The sequence below is a fragment of the Microtus pennsylvanicus genome, chromosome 14, assembly GCF_037038515.1.
Source record: "Microtus pennsylvanicus isolate mMicPen1 chromosome 14, mMicPen1.hap1, whole genome shotgun sequence".
Classification (NCBI taxonomy): Eukaryota; Metazoa; Chordata; class Mammalia; order Rodentia; family Cricetidae; genus Microtus; species Microtus pennsylvanicus.
Window position 1 is genome coordinate 13,648,804 of NC_134592.1, and position 16,941 is coordinate 13,665,744.

The 16,941-nt window shown below is 49.5% G+C and overlaps 1 protein-coding gene across 4 annotated transcripts in view; it reads left to right on the forward strand.

The window, feature by feature from the left end:
• The window catches only part of Syne3 (spectrin repeat containing nuclear envelope family member 3), an 88,690-nt gene that overhangs the window by 48,484 nt on the left and 23,265 nt on the right, over positions 1 to 16,941 (forward strand). For all 4 annotated transcript variants that reach the window (XM_075947449.1, XM_075947450.1, XM_075947448.1 and 1 more), the window contains 6 exons: positions 1,960 to 2,307; positions 4,641 to 4,774; positions 6,083 to 6,257; positions 9,729 to 9,911; positions 11,786 to 11,929; positions 13,706 to 13,840. In XM_075947449.1, the coding sequence (XP_075803564.1) occupies positions 1,960 to 2,307; positions 4,641 to 4,774; positions 6,083 to 6,257; positions 9,729 to 9,911; positions 11,786 to 11,929; positions 13,706 to 13,840 (1,119 nt within the window). The remainder of the gene's footprint in view (positions 1 to 1,959; positions 2,308 to 4,640; positions 4,775 to 6,082; positions 6,258 to 9,728; positions 9,912 to 11,785; positions 11,930 to 13,705; positions 13,841 to 16,941) is intronic.

The window sequence follows — 16,941 nt, forward strand, 5'->3', positions numbered from 1 at the left end:
AAGTTACAAATGGGGATAATATTAGTTTTCACACCAGACACAGATGCCCACAGTGCACAGCACAGACTCCTGGGAAGAGTGCCGGGGGACCCAGTACAAAACATTTGGGGTAGTGGCTGACTGATGGGACACTTGAACCCATAGGATTCCAGGAGCCGGGTCTAGACTCATGGGTCTCAGTGCAGGGTGCATGACAAGTCAGGAGCCATTTTTATTCAGTACCAGTCTGAGCGGGTACTGCCCCTGGCTCCCAGAAAATGGAGGCCTGGGCTTCAACTGTACTACAGTAGACAGAGCAGCACCACAGTGGAGAATCATCCCATTCAAATGCCAATCATGCCACGATGAAGAGCTGTGGGCAGGGTCAGGAGAAGTGGGTCCATGTCACCTTTCACACTGCATGGCCATCAGGAAGTCTCTAGATCCTGCATCTAGTGAGTGCATGCAAGGGTTTTACCCTAGACGTATGCAAAAGATGTACAGTGAAGAAACTGTTGACTTGACTCCTCTATGGTATGATTGTTGAGAGTGAGAACAGCCAGAGGCATCTGTCAGTGTCCACGACAGAAAGAGAAAGAAGTGGACCAGATATGGCTAGCAGACTGGATAGAGCTGAGGATGGTGAGGATGCCAGGCTGTAAGGGGCTGTGGTCCAGGCTGAGCTCATTGCGTGATGTTTGCCCTGTCTGTTGGAGTCTGGGGAACTGCAGTTCCCTTTAGACCAGACAGCAAGTTATCTTCAGCAATTCAAGAGCCACTTTCTCAGCTTTCCCTGCACTATGTGCTTGGTGTGTTAATTTATATTAAAGTCAACTGGCCTTTGAAGAAGTTGGTGAACATTGAGAAAGAAAACCTAAGAGTCAGGTGGAGGTGCACAGCCATCAGCCTGATGCTTGGGGGCTTAAGGTGGGAGCATGGAAACTTGGAAGCCAGCCTGGGAAAGATAACTATAAAGATGAGCACATGTCTATAATCAGAGCCTGTTTACTCAAAAAGGAGAGAAAAGAAAACTTGAATCACTGTTGTAAAGAGGGAAAGCCAGTACCATTCACAATACAGAAACAAAAGCCAGGCATGGAGCTGGGTAGTGGTGGTGCACGCCTTTAATCCCAGCACTCAGGAAGCAGAGACAGGAGGATCTCTGTGAACTTAATGCCACTCTGGTCTACAGGGTGAGTTCTGGAACAGCCAGGGCTACAATGAGAATCGCTGTCTCAAAAAACTATAACCAAAACCAAAGCCAAAAACCAACCAACTAAGAAACAAACAAGAAACAGGCATGGCTATACATATCTGTAATGCCAGCACCTGGGAACTCTGAGTATCATAAATTTAAAGTTATTTTTAGGTATATATTGAGGCCAACCTGGGATACATCAGCCACATACACATTTTCCATGTATCTATAAGACACATCGATACAGATTTGCATGCAACTGAAATCCAAATAGGTATTGACACACACATAAAGTGAGGCTCGGTATCCCTTGATTTCCTGTGGCCCCACGGCATATCTTGCTGATAGCTTCAAGTTGATTTTTTTTGTGGTCTTTTTTTTAGATTTATTTATTTATTATGTATACAACATTCCTTCCATGTATGCCTGCACACCAGAAGAGGGCACCATATCTCATTATAGATGGCTATGAGCCACCATGTGGTTGCTGGGAATTGAACTCAGGACCTCTGGAAGAGCAGTCAGTGCTCTTAACCTCTGAGCCATCTCTCCAGCCCAAGTTGATTTGTTTTAAAGAAACATTAGCAAATGCCAGACAGTGTTGAAGACAGGCACACCGGACAGAGACATCCAGTACTCAGTGGCTTGGTGGAGACGGGAAACAGTTCACATCCCACAAGTCCACGTTACCTGGAGCAGTCACCCTTGGCATGATCCCCAGGTCTGCCCTGAGAGCACAGCTAACCTTTGTTTTCCTGCTGTCTCTCCATCACCCTGGACAGGATATCGCCAAGGATTTCCCTAAGGGCGAGGAGTCTTTGGACAGGTTGGAAGAGCAGGCTGAGGGTGTTATTCGGAACACCTCTCCTTTGGGTGCAGAGAAGATCTCGGGGGAGCTGGAGGAGATGCGAGGGGTCCTGGAGAAGCTGAGAGTCCTCTGGAAGGAGGAGGAAGGGAGGCTGCAAGGCCTGCTCCAGTCCAAGGGGGCCTGTGGGCAGCAGATCATGCAGCTGGAGGCAGAGCTGGGAGAGTTCAAGAAAAGTCTTCAGAGGTTGGCCCATGAGGGCTTGGAGCCCACGGTGAAGACGGCCACAGAGGATGAGCTGGTGGCCCACTGGAGGCTGTTCTCGGTAAGTTCAGGGGTGCAGTGGGCCTCAGGTTGCCACTTGGATCACTCTGTGATGGAGAATTGTAATTGGCTTTATGCATGCCCTCTGGTGTGAGTGTGTTATCCTTTGACACCTGAATGCTCTGAAAGGGTCATTTAGAAGGCAGGTATTTATTTCCATTTTCCAGACCAAGAATTGGATGCCTGAAATATTTTCCCCTTGCAATCCCTAAAGGAGCACAGTAAATTTGTGACTAATTAAGACCCAAGGAACACAGGACACCCAGACTTGGGCTTTGAAGTCCTTTCCTTACTCAGCACTGGGATGAGGGATGGATGTTCTGGCCAGGGAGCAGCGAGATTAGCAGTGGAGAGATGACGAGAGGAAAATACAGGGCAGGGTCTGGGAAGATCAGGCAAGGACACTCATTTCGGGAAGGCAGTGTGGACTCCTACCCACTCAGGAAGTCTTAGTCACCTCCATGTTACTGTAACAAAACAGCAGAGGCAACCGACTTATGAGGAACAAAGGTTTGTCTTGGCACATGTTCTGGAGGTGCCATTTGAGATCCATTGGTTGCCTTTCTTTGGACCTCTGGTGGGGACAGCGAGTCATGGTGAAGAGTCTATGGCAGAGTAAACCATCACCTCTTAAGCCAGAAAGCAGGGCCAGCCAGCTGATAAGCAGGCCCTATGGATCCAAAGACCTAAGGACCATCCCCTACCCCCCCCCCAAAAGCTCACAGCACTGCTGCCAGCACCATTCGAACCACAGGAAGTGTGACTTGCAGACAGGTTTTAGCTAAAGATCCCAACCCTTACTCTATCGTTCATATCGTGATGCATTTGAAGGACCTGTCCAAAGCCAGTGCTGAGGCTCAGCAGTAGAACTTACCTAGCTTGACTGAGACTCCAGGTTCCTTCCCTAGCCCCTCAAGTGGGTGGGCGTCAAAGGAACTATCTTAAAAAGATAATAGTCACTCTGATCTCTCTCCTGCCCCACCACAGCGCTAAGGTGCTAAGGTGTCCTCGTCCACCTTTATGCATTTGGGAGCTTTTTCACCCAGCCTCCCTATAAGACAGATCACACCGATCTTTCTACACAGGGGACCACGCATCCTCAAGGGCCACTCGCTTCATTCTGAGTTGCAGTGTGCTACAGTGGTTGAGAGTGGGGATTGTGGGACCAGACTGCCCTGGTTCAGGCGGCTTCCTCTCCTTTCTCCAATGGTCTACATTCTCTAAATCCCTCTTGTTGGAGCTTTGTTCTTCATCGTCATTCTTTTTGTTAGTGCCAAGATTGAACTGCAGTTTAAGATATCCCAGAACCAGTGTGGTCAGATCTACATTGAGGTCTTTAATCCATTTAGACTTGAGTTTTGTGCATGGGGATAGATATGGATCTATTTGCATTCTTCTACATGTTAACATCCAGTTATGCCAGAACCATTTTGTTGAAGATGGTTTTTTTTCCCACTGTATAATTTTAGCTTCTTTGTCAAAAATCAGGTGTTCATAGGTGTGTGGATTAATATCCGGGTCTTCGATTCAATTCACTGGTCAATCTGCCTGTTTTTATGCCAATGCCAAGCTGTTTTCATTACTATAGCTCTGTAATAGAGCTTGATGTCAGGGATGGTGATGCCTTCAGAAGTTCCTTTATTGTACAGGATTGTTTTGGCTATCCTTGGTTTTTTGTTTTTCTATATGAAATTGAGTATTGTTCTTTCAAGGTCTGTGAAGAATTGTGTTGGGATTTTGATGAGGATTGCATTGAATCTATTGATTGCTTTTGTTTTTATTATGTTTATCCTATGTATCTAAGAACATGGGAGATCTTTCCATTTTCTGGTATCTTCTTCAATTTCTTTCTTCAAAGACTTAAAGTTCTTGGAACCCATTCTCTTTGGATGGATATCTTGTTCACCCTGGATATAGTGGGGAGAGCCTTGTTCCTTCCTAGGAACAATGTGCCTTGGTCTCTCTGGGGAGTTGATGGGGTTGGGGGAGGGAAGGTGGAGAGAATGGAAGGAGGGGAGGGAGTGGGAAAAAAAAATTTTAAATTAAAAAAAAAATCCCAGAACCAATGGGAAAGCCTGTATCCAATGGGAACAGCTAGAGTAGAATGAAGCTGGCATTTGTCACAGTGTCACTGTGAGGAAGATGACGTCATGTATAACCGGGCTGCTACAGGGAAGTGAGCAGGGGCTGAGCCTAAGGGTGAGATCCCCCCAGTCCATGCCCTTGGTGACCAGCTCCTCCAGCCTGGCCAGTCCCCGGCCTCCACTCAGCCTCTGCACACACACTGTCATTCCCCAAGGGGCCTCACCAGTGCCTGGTTGTCATGTCTTGCAGGGGACCCAGGCTTCACTGGCTTCAGAGGAGCCTCGTGTAGACCGACTACAAACTCAACTAAAGGAGCTTGTCGCCTTCCCCGACCTACAGTCCCTCTCTGACAGTGTGGTGGCTGCCATTCAGGAATATCAAAGGTACCCAGGGAGGCAGAGGGCAGGCAGGACTGAGGGTGGGCGGGGCTAAGGGTGCTGGATATTTGGCACCGTGTGTGTGTGTGTGTGTGTGTGTGTGTGTGTGTGTGTGTGTGTGTGTAAGATGGGCTATCTGGGGATGGCCAATCTCCACTCTGCAGAGAATCTGCCCTTTCCTCATTCTTGCATTTGACTCCCAGCAAGAGGCATGAGCTTTGCTTTTCATGGCTGGGGGAAGAGGAGGGTCAAAGGCCCACCTCTGCTGGGTCTTAAGTGGCTGATTGTTGGGAGGGTTTTGCCATGCGGGGTCATAAGGAGAGCTGCTATGTAAGTGAACACCACTCCTCTGCCTCTGACCATGCTGAGACTTAAATATCAGAGCATATCTTCAACACTGCCTCTACTTACCTCTCTGCCTGTGGGAACAGTCAGGCTCAGCAAAGAGCAGGGCCATGGCCTCCCACTGCAGAAGAGAGCATTGCACATTGGGGCGCTCACCTATTTTTGTTCAGAAGGTATCCTAAAAATAGCTCAGCCATCCCAATAGCACCCCATAGTACATCTTATACCCCTGCCTGGTTATGGGGGATTCCTTCAGTTGGACAGAGGAACTTCATCTGCTGTGTCTCTCTCCCACAGCTGTTCCTAGGTCTCACATCTGTAAAATTGGGATAGTGCTGGATGCTGAAGAAGAGCTAGGTCAGGAATCATGAATGTTCCCGGGAGCAATGCAAAGGGCGTTGGGATCATGAATGTTCCTGGGAGCAACGTGAAGGGCGTTGGGATCATGAATGTTCCCAGGAGCAGTGTGAAGGGTGTTAAAATCATGAATGCTCCCGGAGCAGTGTGAAGGGCGTTGGCATCACGAATGTTCCTGGGAGCAGTGTGAAGGGTGTTGGAATCATGAATGTTCCTGGAGCAGTGTGAAGGGCACTGTACTGTGTTGCTAATTCTTCAGAGGAATTGACAGCTAAGGCACACAACCCACAGCTGCTAGGCCTTACTCTAGACTCCCAGATTTTCAGATGCTACAGAACCAGAGGATACTCACATATCTTATTTCCTTGAGCACTTACAGGCCTGAGGGAGCCAAGGGTCTGTGCTCAGGAAGACTCTAGGCCCATGGTTACTGCTGTTCTGTCTCAGCGGTTATCAGTTCTCCCCTATGGCCTATGTGTGTGTCCTGTACACACTCGGTGCAGCCCATGTGTAAGGAGGGCATTCCCTGCCCTGGCAGCCTGGGCAGAGGCCTTACCCTGAGCTGATCTCACTTTCTTCTCTCTGGATCTGTGCCCTGTGCTGCCCTGGCAGTATGAAGGGAAAGAACGCCAGGCTCCACCACGCGACCAGGGCAGAGCTGTGGCAGCGGTTCCAGCGGCCCCTCAGTGACCTGCAGCTGTGGAAGGCCCTGGCCCAGAGGCTCCTGGACATCACCACCAGCCTGCCGGACCTGCCCTCCATCCACACCTTTCTACCCCAGATTGAGGTAACCAGTGTGGGGCTGAGGAGGCTGCTGGCCTAAGGGGTGGCATCTCAGCTACTCTCCCGGGGGCAAGTGCACACGGGGGTCCTCGAGACACCTGAGTCCCACTCACTGCTCTGTGTCAGCCAAGTGCCAAGTGTACAGGAAGGGCCATCACTTGTTCTCAGGGACAGAAGTCATCCTTAGTCCTCAGGTAGAGCCAAAGCCTGGTGTGACTTTTCATGGATCTTCTTAAATATTTATTTATTTATTTATTTATTATGTATACAATATTCTGTCTGTATGTATGTCTGCAGGCCAGAAGAGGGCACCAGACCTCATTCCAGATGGTTGTGAGCCACCATGTGGTTGCCGGGAATTGAACTCAGGACCTTTGGAAGAGCAGGCAATGCTCTTAACCACTGAGCCATCTCTCCAGCCCCTCATGGATCTTCTTGAAACCACAATTTTGTCTCCCTTGGGGACTCCACCATAGGCAGAGTATTAATGGCTCTGCCAGTGTCATTGCCTTCACTGTGTCTTTAGTGATAGCCTGACCAGTGGAAACTTTAAATACAGATGTGATCAGGCCAATTCAATGGCTCAACAGTGTCATCTGAAACACAGGCTCTGCTAGCTCCAAGGCATGTCCCTTTCTGGCCCCCACTTAGCTGCCAAGGAGCAAGTGGTATTCGTTACTGATGGGAACTGTACAGGAGCCCAAGGAGTCCCTCCATCCATCATCACTTTCACTGCCAACAAGGAAGTAACACCTTCCTGGGAATCTTTCATTTCATTGGTTGGTCAGGTCACATGACCATCCTTTACCCCAGTGTCTGGTTGAAGATGGTGAAATTGTCATGATTGGCTGTACCAGTAACACTAACAATTCTGCGCCTTCAGTTGAGCATAAAACAAACGTTGGCTGTTTGGAGAGAAATAGTTACAGGGAGAGCATTTGGCAGCATCCGCCAGGGTCCTTCAACACTGGGGCTTTGATTGGCTCATAAACCCTGCTTTGTGAGACCACTGAGCTCAGTCCATGAGATGCTCCTGTGTCCAGGGATTCTCAGACACACAGAGCAGACAGAGGCGTGAAAAGGTGCCAGGTGCCAGCCACATTGTATATGTTTTTATTCTGCTTATAAAAACATACCTACGTTCCCGAGAAAAATGTAAAGATTGCTGGGAAAAGTACCCACCATCCCACAAGACACAGGACATCATCAACACATCAGAACAGTTCCCCCCTCACCATTCTAGCCTCCCGGGTGTTGCTGGGAGAATCTTTACTCAGGGTTGACCTTGCTTCCCCTGGAGAACACTGCTCAGCCTGCAGTTTGGGGCATGCACATGTGTGAACCCAAGGTCCGTGTTGGGAATCACTCGATTGACCTTTCACCTTACTCGCTGAACCCGGAGCTCACTGGTGTGGTTAGCCTTGCTAGCTAGCTTGCTTTAAAAATCCGCTACCACCTCTACCGTCAGAAGCTGAAATTACAGCTGGGCCACCACTCCCTCCAGCATTTGTTTGGGTTTTTCGGGATTCAAACTCGGGTCCTCAGGCTTGTTAAGTAAGTGCCTCAATGTTGAGCCATCTCACCAACTTCAATCTCTCCCTAATCATTTATTTTATTTAGTTTTTGAGACTGGATCTCCCTTTGTATGCCTGTCTAGCCTAGAGCTTACTGTGTAGATCAGGCTGGCCATTAACTCAGAGATCCACTTGCTCTGCCCTCCAGATGCTAAGATTAAAGAAGTGTGCCACCAAGCCCAGCTCCATGATTACTGACAACAGGACATGATCCTACCTCCCAAGGGTCCAACAGGTCCTTTCTCCCATGTGTAGGCACTGAAGGATGCTGGTTATCTTTTTTTTTAAGTTGAAAATAGATTTGATTATGTGTATGCCCTTGTGTGGGTATGTGCTGTGAGCACAGGTTCCCTAGGAGGCCAGGGCAACACGTCCACCTGAATCTGGAGTTAAGGTGGGTGCTGGGAATTGAACCCAGGTCCTCTGCAATTGTTGTATACTTTCTCAACCACTGTGCTATCTCCGAGGCTCTGGTGGTCATCTTTCTAAATTTTTTATTTTATTTGTGTGTGTGTGTGTGTGTGTGTGTGTGTGTATGTTTTGCCTGTGTGTGTGCCTATGCACCACTGTGTGCCTGGTACCCACAGAGGCCAGAAGAGGGCATCAGTATATCCCTGAAGGAGAATTACAGACACTTGTCAGACGTTATGTAGGTGCTGGGAATCAAACCTAGGTCCTTTGGAAGGGTGGCTGAGCCTTGTCTCCAAACTCTGATGGTCACCTTTTTTAGGTGATCCTCATGAGTATTTATGAAGTGATCTCAAATGAAATTTGTGTGTACTACAAACCTCAGTTTAAGGTCAGAACATCCCAAACCTGTCCTTTTATTTGATAAAATCCATTCATACCATTCCATGTGATAGAAATTCTAATTAATTTGTAATTTTTGTGCATTTAGGATCATGTCATGTAGCTGTGGACTGTGATGTTTGTAATCCCAGCCCTTTAGAGACAGAGGCAGGAGGATCACTGTGAGTTCAAGACCAGCCTAAGCTATGTAGTAATCTGCAGGCCAGCCTGGGCTATGGAGTAAAACCTTGTCTTAAAAAAAAAAGTCTAGGCCTGGAGAGATGGCTCAGAGGTTAAGAGCACTGACTGCTCTTTCAGAGCTGGTGGGGGGGGCAGGGTGTCATAGCTGGTGGTAGTGATGGGGGGACAGGGTGCTATAGCTGGTGGTGATGATGGAGGGGACAGGGTGCCATAGCTGGTGGTGATGGGGGGGCAGGGTGTCATAGCTGGTGGTGGTGATGGGGGTGACAGGGTGCCATAGCTGGTGGTGGTGATGGGGGAACAGGGTATCATAGCTGGTGGTGCTGATGATGGAGAGGGGGGGACAGGGTGTCATAGCAGGTGGTGGTGATGATGGGGGAGAACAGGGTGTCATAGCTGGTGGTGCTGATGATGGAGAGGGGGGGACAGGGTGTCATAGCTGGTGGTGGTGATGATGGGGGAGAACAGGGTGTCATAGCTGGTGGTGCTGATGATGGAGAGGGGGGGACAGAGTGTCATAGCTGGTGGTGGTCATGATGCAGGGACAGGGTGTCATAGCTGGTGGTGGTCATGATGCAGGGACAGGGTGTCATAGCTGGTGGTGGTCATGATGCAGGGACAGGGTGTCATAGCAGGTGGTGGTGATGATGGGGGAGACAGGGTTTCCCAGACAGGAAAGGTGATGAATTGCTACGTGGCCTTTGGTAATGAGATGGGTGAGGCTTGGTAGAAGACAGCCAACATGGATCCTGAAATTCAGGGCCTCCCAATGTATTTCTACCAGTCTGTTTCTACTGTGCTGCTTCTTCCAACGCCCGCAGACACATGGCTTCATTGCAGGAATAGTAGAAAACGGTGTGAGCTTGGGCCTCTCTGGCTGTCTGACGGGCACGGTCCCTTGTCTCCCACAGGCGGCCCTAGCAGAAAGCTCCCGCCTGAAAGAGCAACTGGCGATGCTGCAGCTGAAGACGGACTTGCTCGGTAGCATCTTTGGCCAGGACAGAGCAGCCGCTCTCCTGGAGCAGGTGGCGAGTTCTGTGAGGGACCGAGACTTACTGCATAACAGTCTTCTGCAGAGGAAGAGCAAACTGCAGGTGAGCATCAGAGCTCCGCCCTGGAATGTGGCCATGGGGCGGGCACAGCCCTTCTTGGTACCCTGATTTCAGCCTCATCCCCCTTCCCCGTGGCTCTGGATAGATGCCTTTGTTAACCCACAGTTTTGGGTTCTGTATTCATAGATAGGGCAAGACTTTCACGTGACCCCTCTAACTGGCTCCCTAGTCACCTGTCTGCTGCTGGTCACTAATAACCCTACATTTCAATCAAGCCACCCCATCTTCTACAGAGTGGATGGGCAAGCAAAGATGGGGTGGGTGAGTTGGCTCAGCTAGTGGAGGTGTTTGCTGCTCAGCCTCCACTCGATTTTAATCCCCAGGGTCCAGATGGTAGGAGAAGAAAACTAACTCCTACAGCTGTCATCTGACCTCATGTTTATATGTGTGCAACGCATGCATGCACACACATACGTAAATAAACTAAATGTAATAGAAAATGCAGATACAAGGGCCCGCTAACTTTAACCCTCCATGATCCCAGGATTGAATGTAGGTGGAGTTTTTCATCAGGACTGCTGGCCAGATCCCAAATAACCACCCAGACTTAATTATAAACGCTCAGCCGATAGCTTAAGCTTATTACTAACTAGATCTTACAACTTGAATTAACCCATATGTCGTATCTAAGCTCTGCCACATAGCGGTACCTTTTATCAGCATGACATGGCCATCTTGCTTCTCTCCTTGTCTCCTGGCAGTTCCTCCCTCTTCTCCCCAGGCTCTCTTTTTGACCACATGTCCTGTCGAACCTTTTTCTTCCTAGCTATTGGCCAGTGAGTTTTTTATTAACCAATGAGGGTAATACATATTCACAGTGTACTAAAAGATTATTCCACAGCTAGTGAATTTTATTAATGGCATGCTTCTGACTGCAATAAGTCAAAGCAATGGCTTGGCACTCTGCAGACAGCCAGTTCTAGCTGCCAAATATTTGACAAGTGACCAGTAATGATGATAATAATAGCTACGGTCTTCAGGTGTTGGCTCTGGGCCAGGCACCTGCTACTCTTTGTCCAGCTGACACTGTGGGGGAGGTGCTGCCAGCTTCCCTGTTTTACAGGTGAGAAGAATGTCAGGTATCTTATGATGGCAAGGTCAGGGTTCAGGCTGCATCACCTGATTCCAAGCCAGCAATTCTCACTTCAGCAGGATGAGGCAGGGTTGCAGGAGCTGGGGAAACCAGAAAGGAAGTGAGGTCACCATTGCGGCTGCTGGTAGAGACAAGCACGCAAGGATAGTTAGTTACAGAGTGGTCTCAGCAAAGTTCTAGATCAGCGGCTCGCAACCTTCCCAGTGCTGCGACCCTTTAATGTGGTTCCTCATGTTGTGGTGACCCCCCAACCAAAAAAAAATTTTTGTTGCTACTTCATAACTATAATTTTACTATTACTATGCATTATAATATAAACATTTGAGTTTTCCAGTCATCTTAGGTGAACCCTGTGAAAGGTTTATTTGACCCCAAAGGGGTCTCGATCCAAAGGTTGAGAACCTCTGGTCTACAGGCTGTGGCTGCTACTACTGCTGCTGCTGCAAGCGCCCAGGCAGTGAAAATGCCAGTGTTTGTCAGGCAGTTGGCCCAGCTCCGCCTCTATATCAGAGAATCAAAAGGAAATGTGTAGGCGGGACCGCGGTCTAATAAAACCTTATTTACAAACAAGCTTCCGGTGAGACTTGGAATATGGGGGAGGGCTGTTCTCGAGGACCATGGCTAAAGTGTGGTAAGAGAACACTAGAGTGTTCCATCAGGGAGTGCTTCCTGGAGAAGGTGGATCAGGAGCCAGTACTGAAGAGAGCAGCATTGTGGGCTCTTCCCAGGCGCTGTGAGAAAAATGCTTCATTTGTATTTGCAGAGCCTGCTCGTCCAGCACAAGGACTTCGGGGTGGCTTTTGACCCCCTACACAGAAAGCTTCTAGACCTCCAAGCCAGGATCCAAGCAGAGAAAGGGCTTCAGCGGGACCTTCCTGGAAAGCAGGTTCAGCTGCTAAGGTTGCAGGTGAGTGGCTCTGTCACCTGGCACACTGTTGACTGCGCGGGAGCTCCCCCTGCTGGCAGCAAGCTGCAAAGCAGTGCCCAGCCTGACCCCAGACCTGACTCGCGGGTCTCAGTAGAATCTGCTTATTCAGCTGGTAGTTCCTGGGCTCCGCAGGGCTGTTAGCACCGCAAAGCTGCTAGGTCTGGAGCCTAACGGGGCGACAAGCAATTTTTTGTTTGTGCGTGGGTTCCGAAGTTTGAACAAGGTGCTCAGTCCTGCTCTCCTTTTACTCCGTTTGGGACTCCAGCCTATGGGGTGGCGCCGTCCACATTCAGTATGGGTTTTCCCTCTTCCGTTAATCCCCATAGACACACCTAGAGGTGTCCTAGGTGATCCAAATCCAGTCAAGTTGACAATGAGAACTAACTGTCGTATGAACTATTTTTGGTGAGCCCTGAGACTTTCAGTTGAATAAACCAATTTTGCGATTAGGAAGCGATGTTTTATATCATGTGTGGACTGCATGCAGGCGGGTCATTGGTAATCACTGGCTGGCTGGAGAGCTTTACTGGTTTTTATCATGCACATGACACAATGTTTATTGTTTCAAACCCAAACACGGTTCCTGTATAAGCTGACAGCGTTCTCTGGAAAACATTAAGCGTGGCACATTTGAGGCTTTAACACTGAAGTGGTTATAATTCTTCCTAACAGCCAGTGATCACCAAGTGAGAGTCCAGACGTGAGTTTCTTTCCCAAGATGCTGTCTGGTCTTCCTGTAGTTTATTTTAATAGTGCCCTGGAATATTTGTGTCTGAATTTTAAAGATTCATTTGCCCTGAAAAGGAATCTATTGGACCACCCAAGTGCTGCAGCCACTGATAGAGGGAGCATGCTATTCTGGGAACCCCAACTAGGGACTCTTGTACTCAGAGCTCCCACCCCAATGGGTCTCCAGGATAGAGGGTCTTCTGGGTGGAGGGTCTTCTGGGTGGAGGGTCTTCTGGGTGGAGGGTCTTCTGGGTGGAGGGTCTTCAGGAGAGAGGGTCTTCTGGGTGGAGGGTCTTCTGGATGGAGGGTCTTCTGTGTGGAGGGTCTTCTGGATGGAGGGTCTTCTGGGTGGAGGGTCTTCAGGGTGGAGGGTCTTCTGTGTGGAGGGTCTTCTGGATGGAGGGTCTTCTGGATGGAGAGTCTCCAGGAGAGAGGGTCTTCTGGGTGGAGGGGTTTCTGGGTAGAGGGTCTTCTAGGTAGAGGGTCTTCTGGGATGGGAATCTTCTGGGTAGAGGGTCTTCTGGGATGGGTCTTCTGGGTGGAGGGTTTTCTGGGTAGAGGGACTTTTGGGATGGGGGTCTTCTGGGTAGAGGGCCTTCTGGGATGGGGTCTTCTGGGTGGAGGGTCTTCTAGGTAGAGGGTCTTCTAGGTGGAGGGTCTTCTGGATGGAGGGGTCTCTGGGTAGAGGGTCTTCTGGGTGGAGGGTCTTCTGGGTGGAGGGTCTTCTGGATGGGGTCTTCTGGGTAGAGGGTCTTCTGGATGAAGGGTTTTCTGGGTAGAGGGTCTTTTGGGATGGGGTCTTCTGGGTAGAGGGTCTTCTGGGATGGGGTCTTCTGGGTGGAGGGTCTTCTGGGTGGAGGGTCTTCTGGGTGGAGGGTCTTCTGGATGGAGGGGTTTCTAGGTAGAGGGTCTTCTGGGATGGGAGTCTTCTGGGTAGAGGGTCTTCTGGGATGGGGTCTTCTGGGTGGGAGGGTCTCCAGGGTGGAGGGTCAGGTGGCTAACCTCACTTGCTCTTCTCCATCACAGGGGCTGCAGGAAGAAGGCCTTGATCTGGGGACACAGATAGAGGCTGTGAGGCCTCTTGCCCAGGGGAACTCTAACCACCAGCACAAAGTGGACCAGATTTCCTCTGACCAGCAAGCCCTGAAGAGGTCCTTGGAGGTAAGGGACCAGGGAAGGGCCTGAGAAGTGAGGGCCAGGTCTTAGAATCCTATATTCCTGGGTTCTTTCTCCTTCCGTCCTCCATTCCTTTCAGTCTTTCTTTCTCCTCGTCTTCATTTGTGTAATTTCTGATTGTTGAGCGATTTCTGTATGCCGGCTGCTGTTCTGGGCTCCAGTAGGGGAGACAGTGCACACTGACAGACAGGGCCTTGCTTTCCTGAGGATTGAGAGGAAGGACGGTGAATCAGCAAGTGAGCGACGCCAGGGTTTCAGGTTATGATGAGGGCCACAGGAGAGAACTCACAGGCTGGCTTGTCCCATTTACCTGTATGGGTACACAGTTGTTTGTGTCCCCCTAGCCCTGGTGGCCTCAGAGCCTTGTCTGCAGCGCCCTCTAGTGGCCCCCCGAGCACTTTCAGGTGCCCAGGATTGGTTCTACTTCCTCCAGTGGGATGTTCAGAATCCCAGCCGTCTACACAATTGATGGAGACAAGCAGAGATGCAGGATCCAGGCTCCCGACACACCCTGATTCAGACAGACTTGACTCTGCTTTTTAAATTAAATCATCACGGAGTTCAAGCTGATCCCTGGCCACACCTCAAAAAACCCAGTGCTAAGGCTAACTTCTTCCGGCCCACCTGGCCCTGTATGCCCTGTTTCCACAGCAAACACCTTCTCTGCCATCCTGATGATAACAGGTGGACACAGTACTCCCACAGACCATATGGAAAGAAACTCTTAAAGAGACATTGCAATCAAGTCGCGTCTAAGTGGCTACAGCTAGCTAAGCTCTGGCCACAAGGAGAGGCCAGGAAATATTCCTTTCATGCCACAACCACTAACGCCATGCCAGGCAGCACGCCCAGCATTGCCTCTAAGGAGTGAGATTAAAATCTTGACCAAACCAAAGCGCAGTTTTGTGTATAAGATGGGTGTGTGCCCAGACAAGCCAGTGGCCTCTTTAGAACTTCAAAGACTCCCTTGCATCTGTGTGTGGCGTTAGACCCTGTCTTGGTTAGGGTTCTTACTGCTGTGAGGAGGCACGTGACCACAGCAACTCTTTTTTATTGTTCTTATTGATCTATATATTTTCCCACTCCCTTTCCTTCCTCCCTTCTCTGCTTCCACCCTTCCCCTGCCCCCCACACTCCCAATTCTCTGGAGCTGACCGCAGCAACTCTTAGAAAGGAAAACATATAATTGGGCTTGGCTATAGTTCAAAGATTTAGTCCATTATCATGGTGGGACGTGGCAGCGTGCAGGCAGACATGGTGCTGGAAAAGGAGCTGAATGATCTTCAGGCTGCAGGAAATGAACTAGATCTACACTGAGTGTAGCTTGAGCATCGGAGACCTCAAAGCCTGTCCACAGTGACACACTTCCCTCAACAAGGCTATACCCACTTTAGCAAAGCCACACCTCCTAATAGTGCCACTCCCTTTGAGCTTATTGGGGCCAATTACATCCAGACTACCATAGAGCCCTATCCCAGGGCATGGCAAATAGGCTTTTAGTCCCCATGGAGATGGACAGGCATGAGAGGATTTTGTGGGACATGGGGCAGGGATGTCTCCCTCCCTCCACAGAGTGGGAGCCCCTTACATGGAAACATGATGATTACTATACACTGAGGACCGAAGGAGCCCTGTTGGCCTAAGCGACCTTGGGTCTGGATGAATTCACTAATTCTGCTCAGTAAACTTGCTTCTATCGTCTCAGGGGTAAGGGAAGGGCATAGAGAGATAGATAGGACACTGTTCTCACCTTCTAGAAGTCCCTAGAAACTGCAAATATCAACTCCAAAAGCTATATCCAAATAATGAGCAGGCCAATCATTAGAGGACACATTTGCTGGTGTCATTCGAGGTCGCAAGAGGGTGACATCCCATCATGCTTCTATAAAGAGGAACTGTCCCCCTTGTCCAGACATCCAGTGCTTGTTAATTCGAGTGAGTTTAAGCTCATCTTTACCTCACAGTCAGGCGGCCTTCATGTCCTGCCATCCCTGTGACAAAATCATCTGACAAAGATGACATTAACAAGGTTTGTTTCGGCTCACAGTTCCAGGGTGGAGTCCATCATGGTTCAGGGATCCGTGGTGGCGGGAGCTTGACGCAGTCACCCTCACTGTGTCTTCAGTCAGGAAGCAGAGAAAGATAGACCCTGGAGCCCTGTGTAGACCAAGCTGGCCTTGAACTCACAGAGATCCAACTATTCCTTTTTTTTCCCCCATGTAGTCCTGGGCCCTGGCCCATGGAGTGGTGCAGCTCATCTTTATGGAATGTCTCACCTCAGTTCATCGTTCCTAGACAATCCTTCAAAGACTGTTTCCATGCTGATTCTAGTTTGGGTCAAGCTGGCAAGCAGGATTGACAATCACATCCACAGGGAGCATGCTCCTGTGTCAGAGGCCACAGGCCCCTATGGCAGGATGTCATTGGGATGGTTAGCTAGTATTGGTACCCAGGTCCTGGCACTGCAATGCAGAGGAATAGGGCCTAGCAAATGTTTGAGGCTATCTTTGATGGGTTGTTGAAGGCAGAGCCCCAGATTGGACTTAGAGCCCCTTGGCAGGGGCCTGGCATCCATATCTTTGCGAGTGATTTTTTTTTTTTTGAGATACAGGGAGATAGGGGTCTTTAGAAGTCCAGCGCAGAGGCATGAGGCTATATAGTGGAAACAGTGGCAGCAGGCTGGAGTCTGAATGGCTCATGGTGGGCGGAAAAAGGGGGCTCATAGAGTCCCAGACAAGGGGACCAGAAGAATGGAGAATGGCCATCCTTTTGAGGACAGTGCCCAGGTTTCTTGGAGACAAGGAAGAGAAAGGCTCATCATGATTCAGGCTTCTGAGAAACTGACAGGCCCCAGGAAACAGGATCTAGAAATGGAGCCAAAAAAAAAAAAAAAAAAAAAAGAGAAAAGAAAGTAAGGTAGCCTTGAAAGCCTTTTTATAGAATCATAATCATATACAGAAAAGGAAGCATGTTGGCATGGCTCAATGTATCTTAAAGAACAAACAGATCCATGTAAGCACCCCCAGACAAAACCTAGGGTGACACCAGCCTGCCTTATGCCCCACCCCTTTGTTCTGTCCATCACT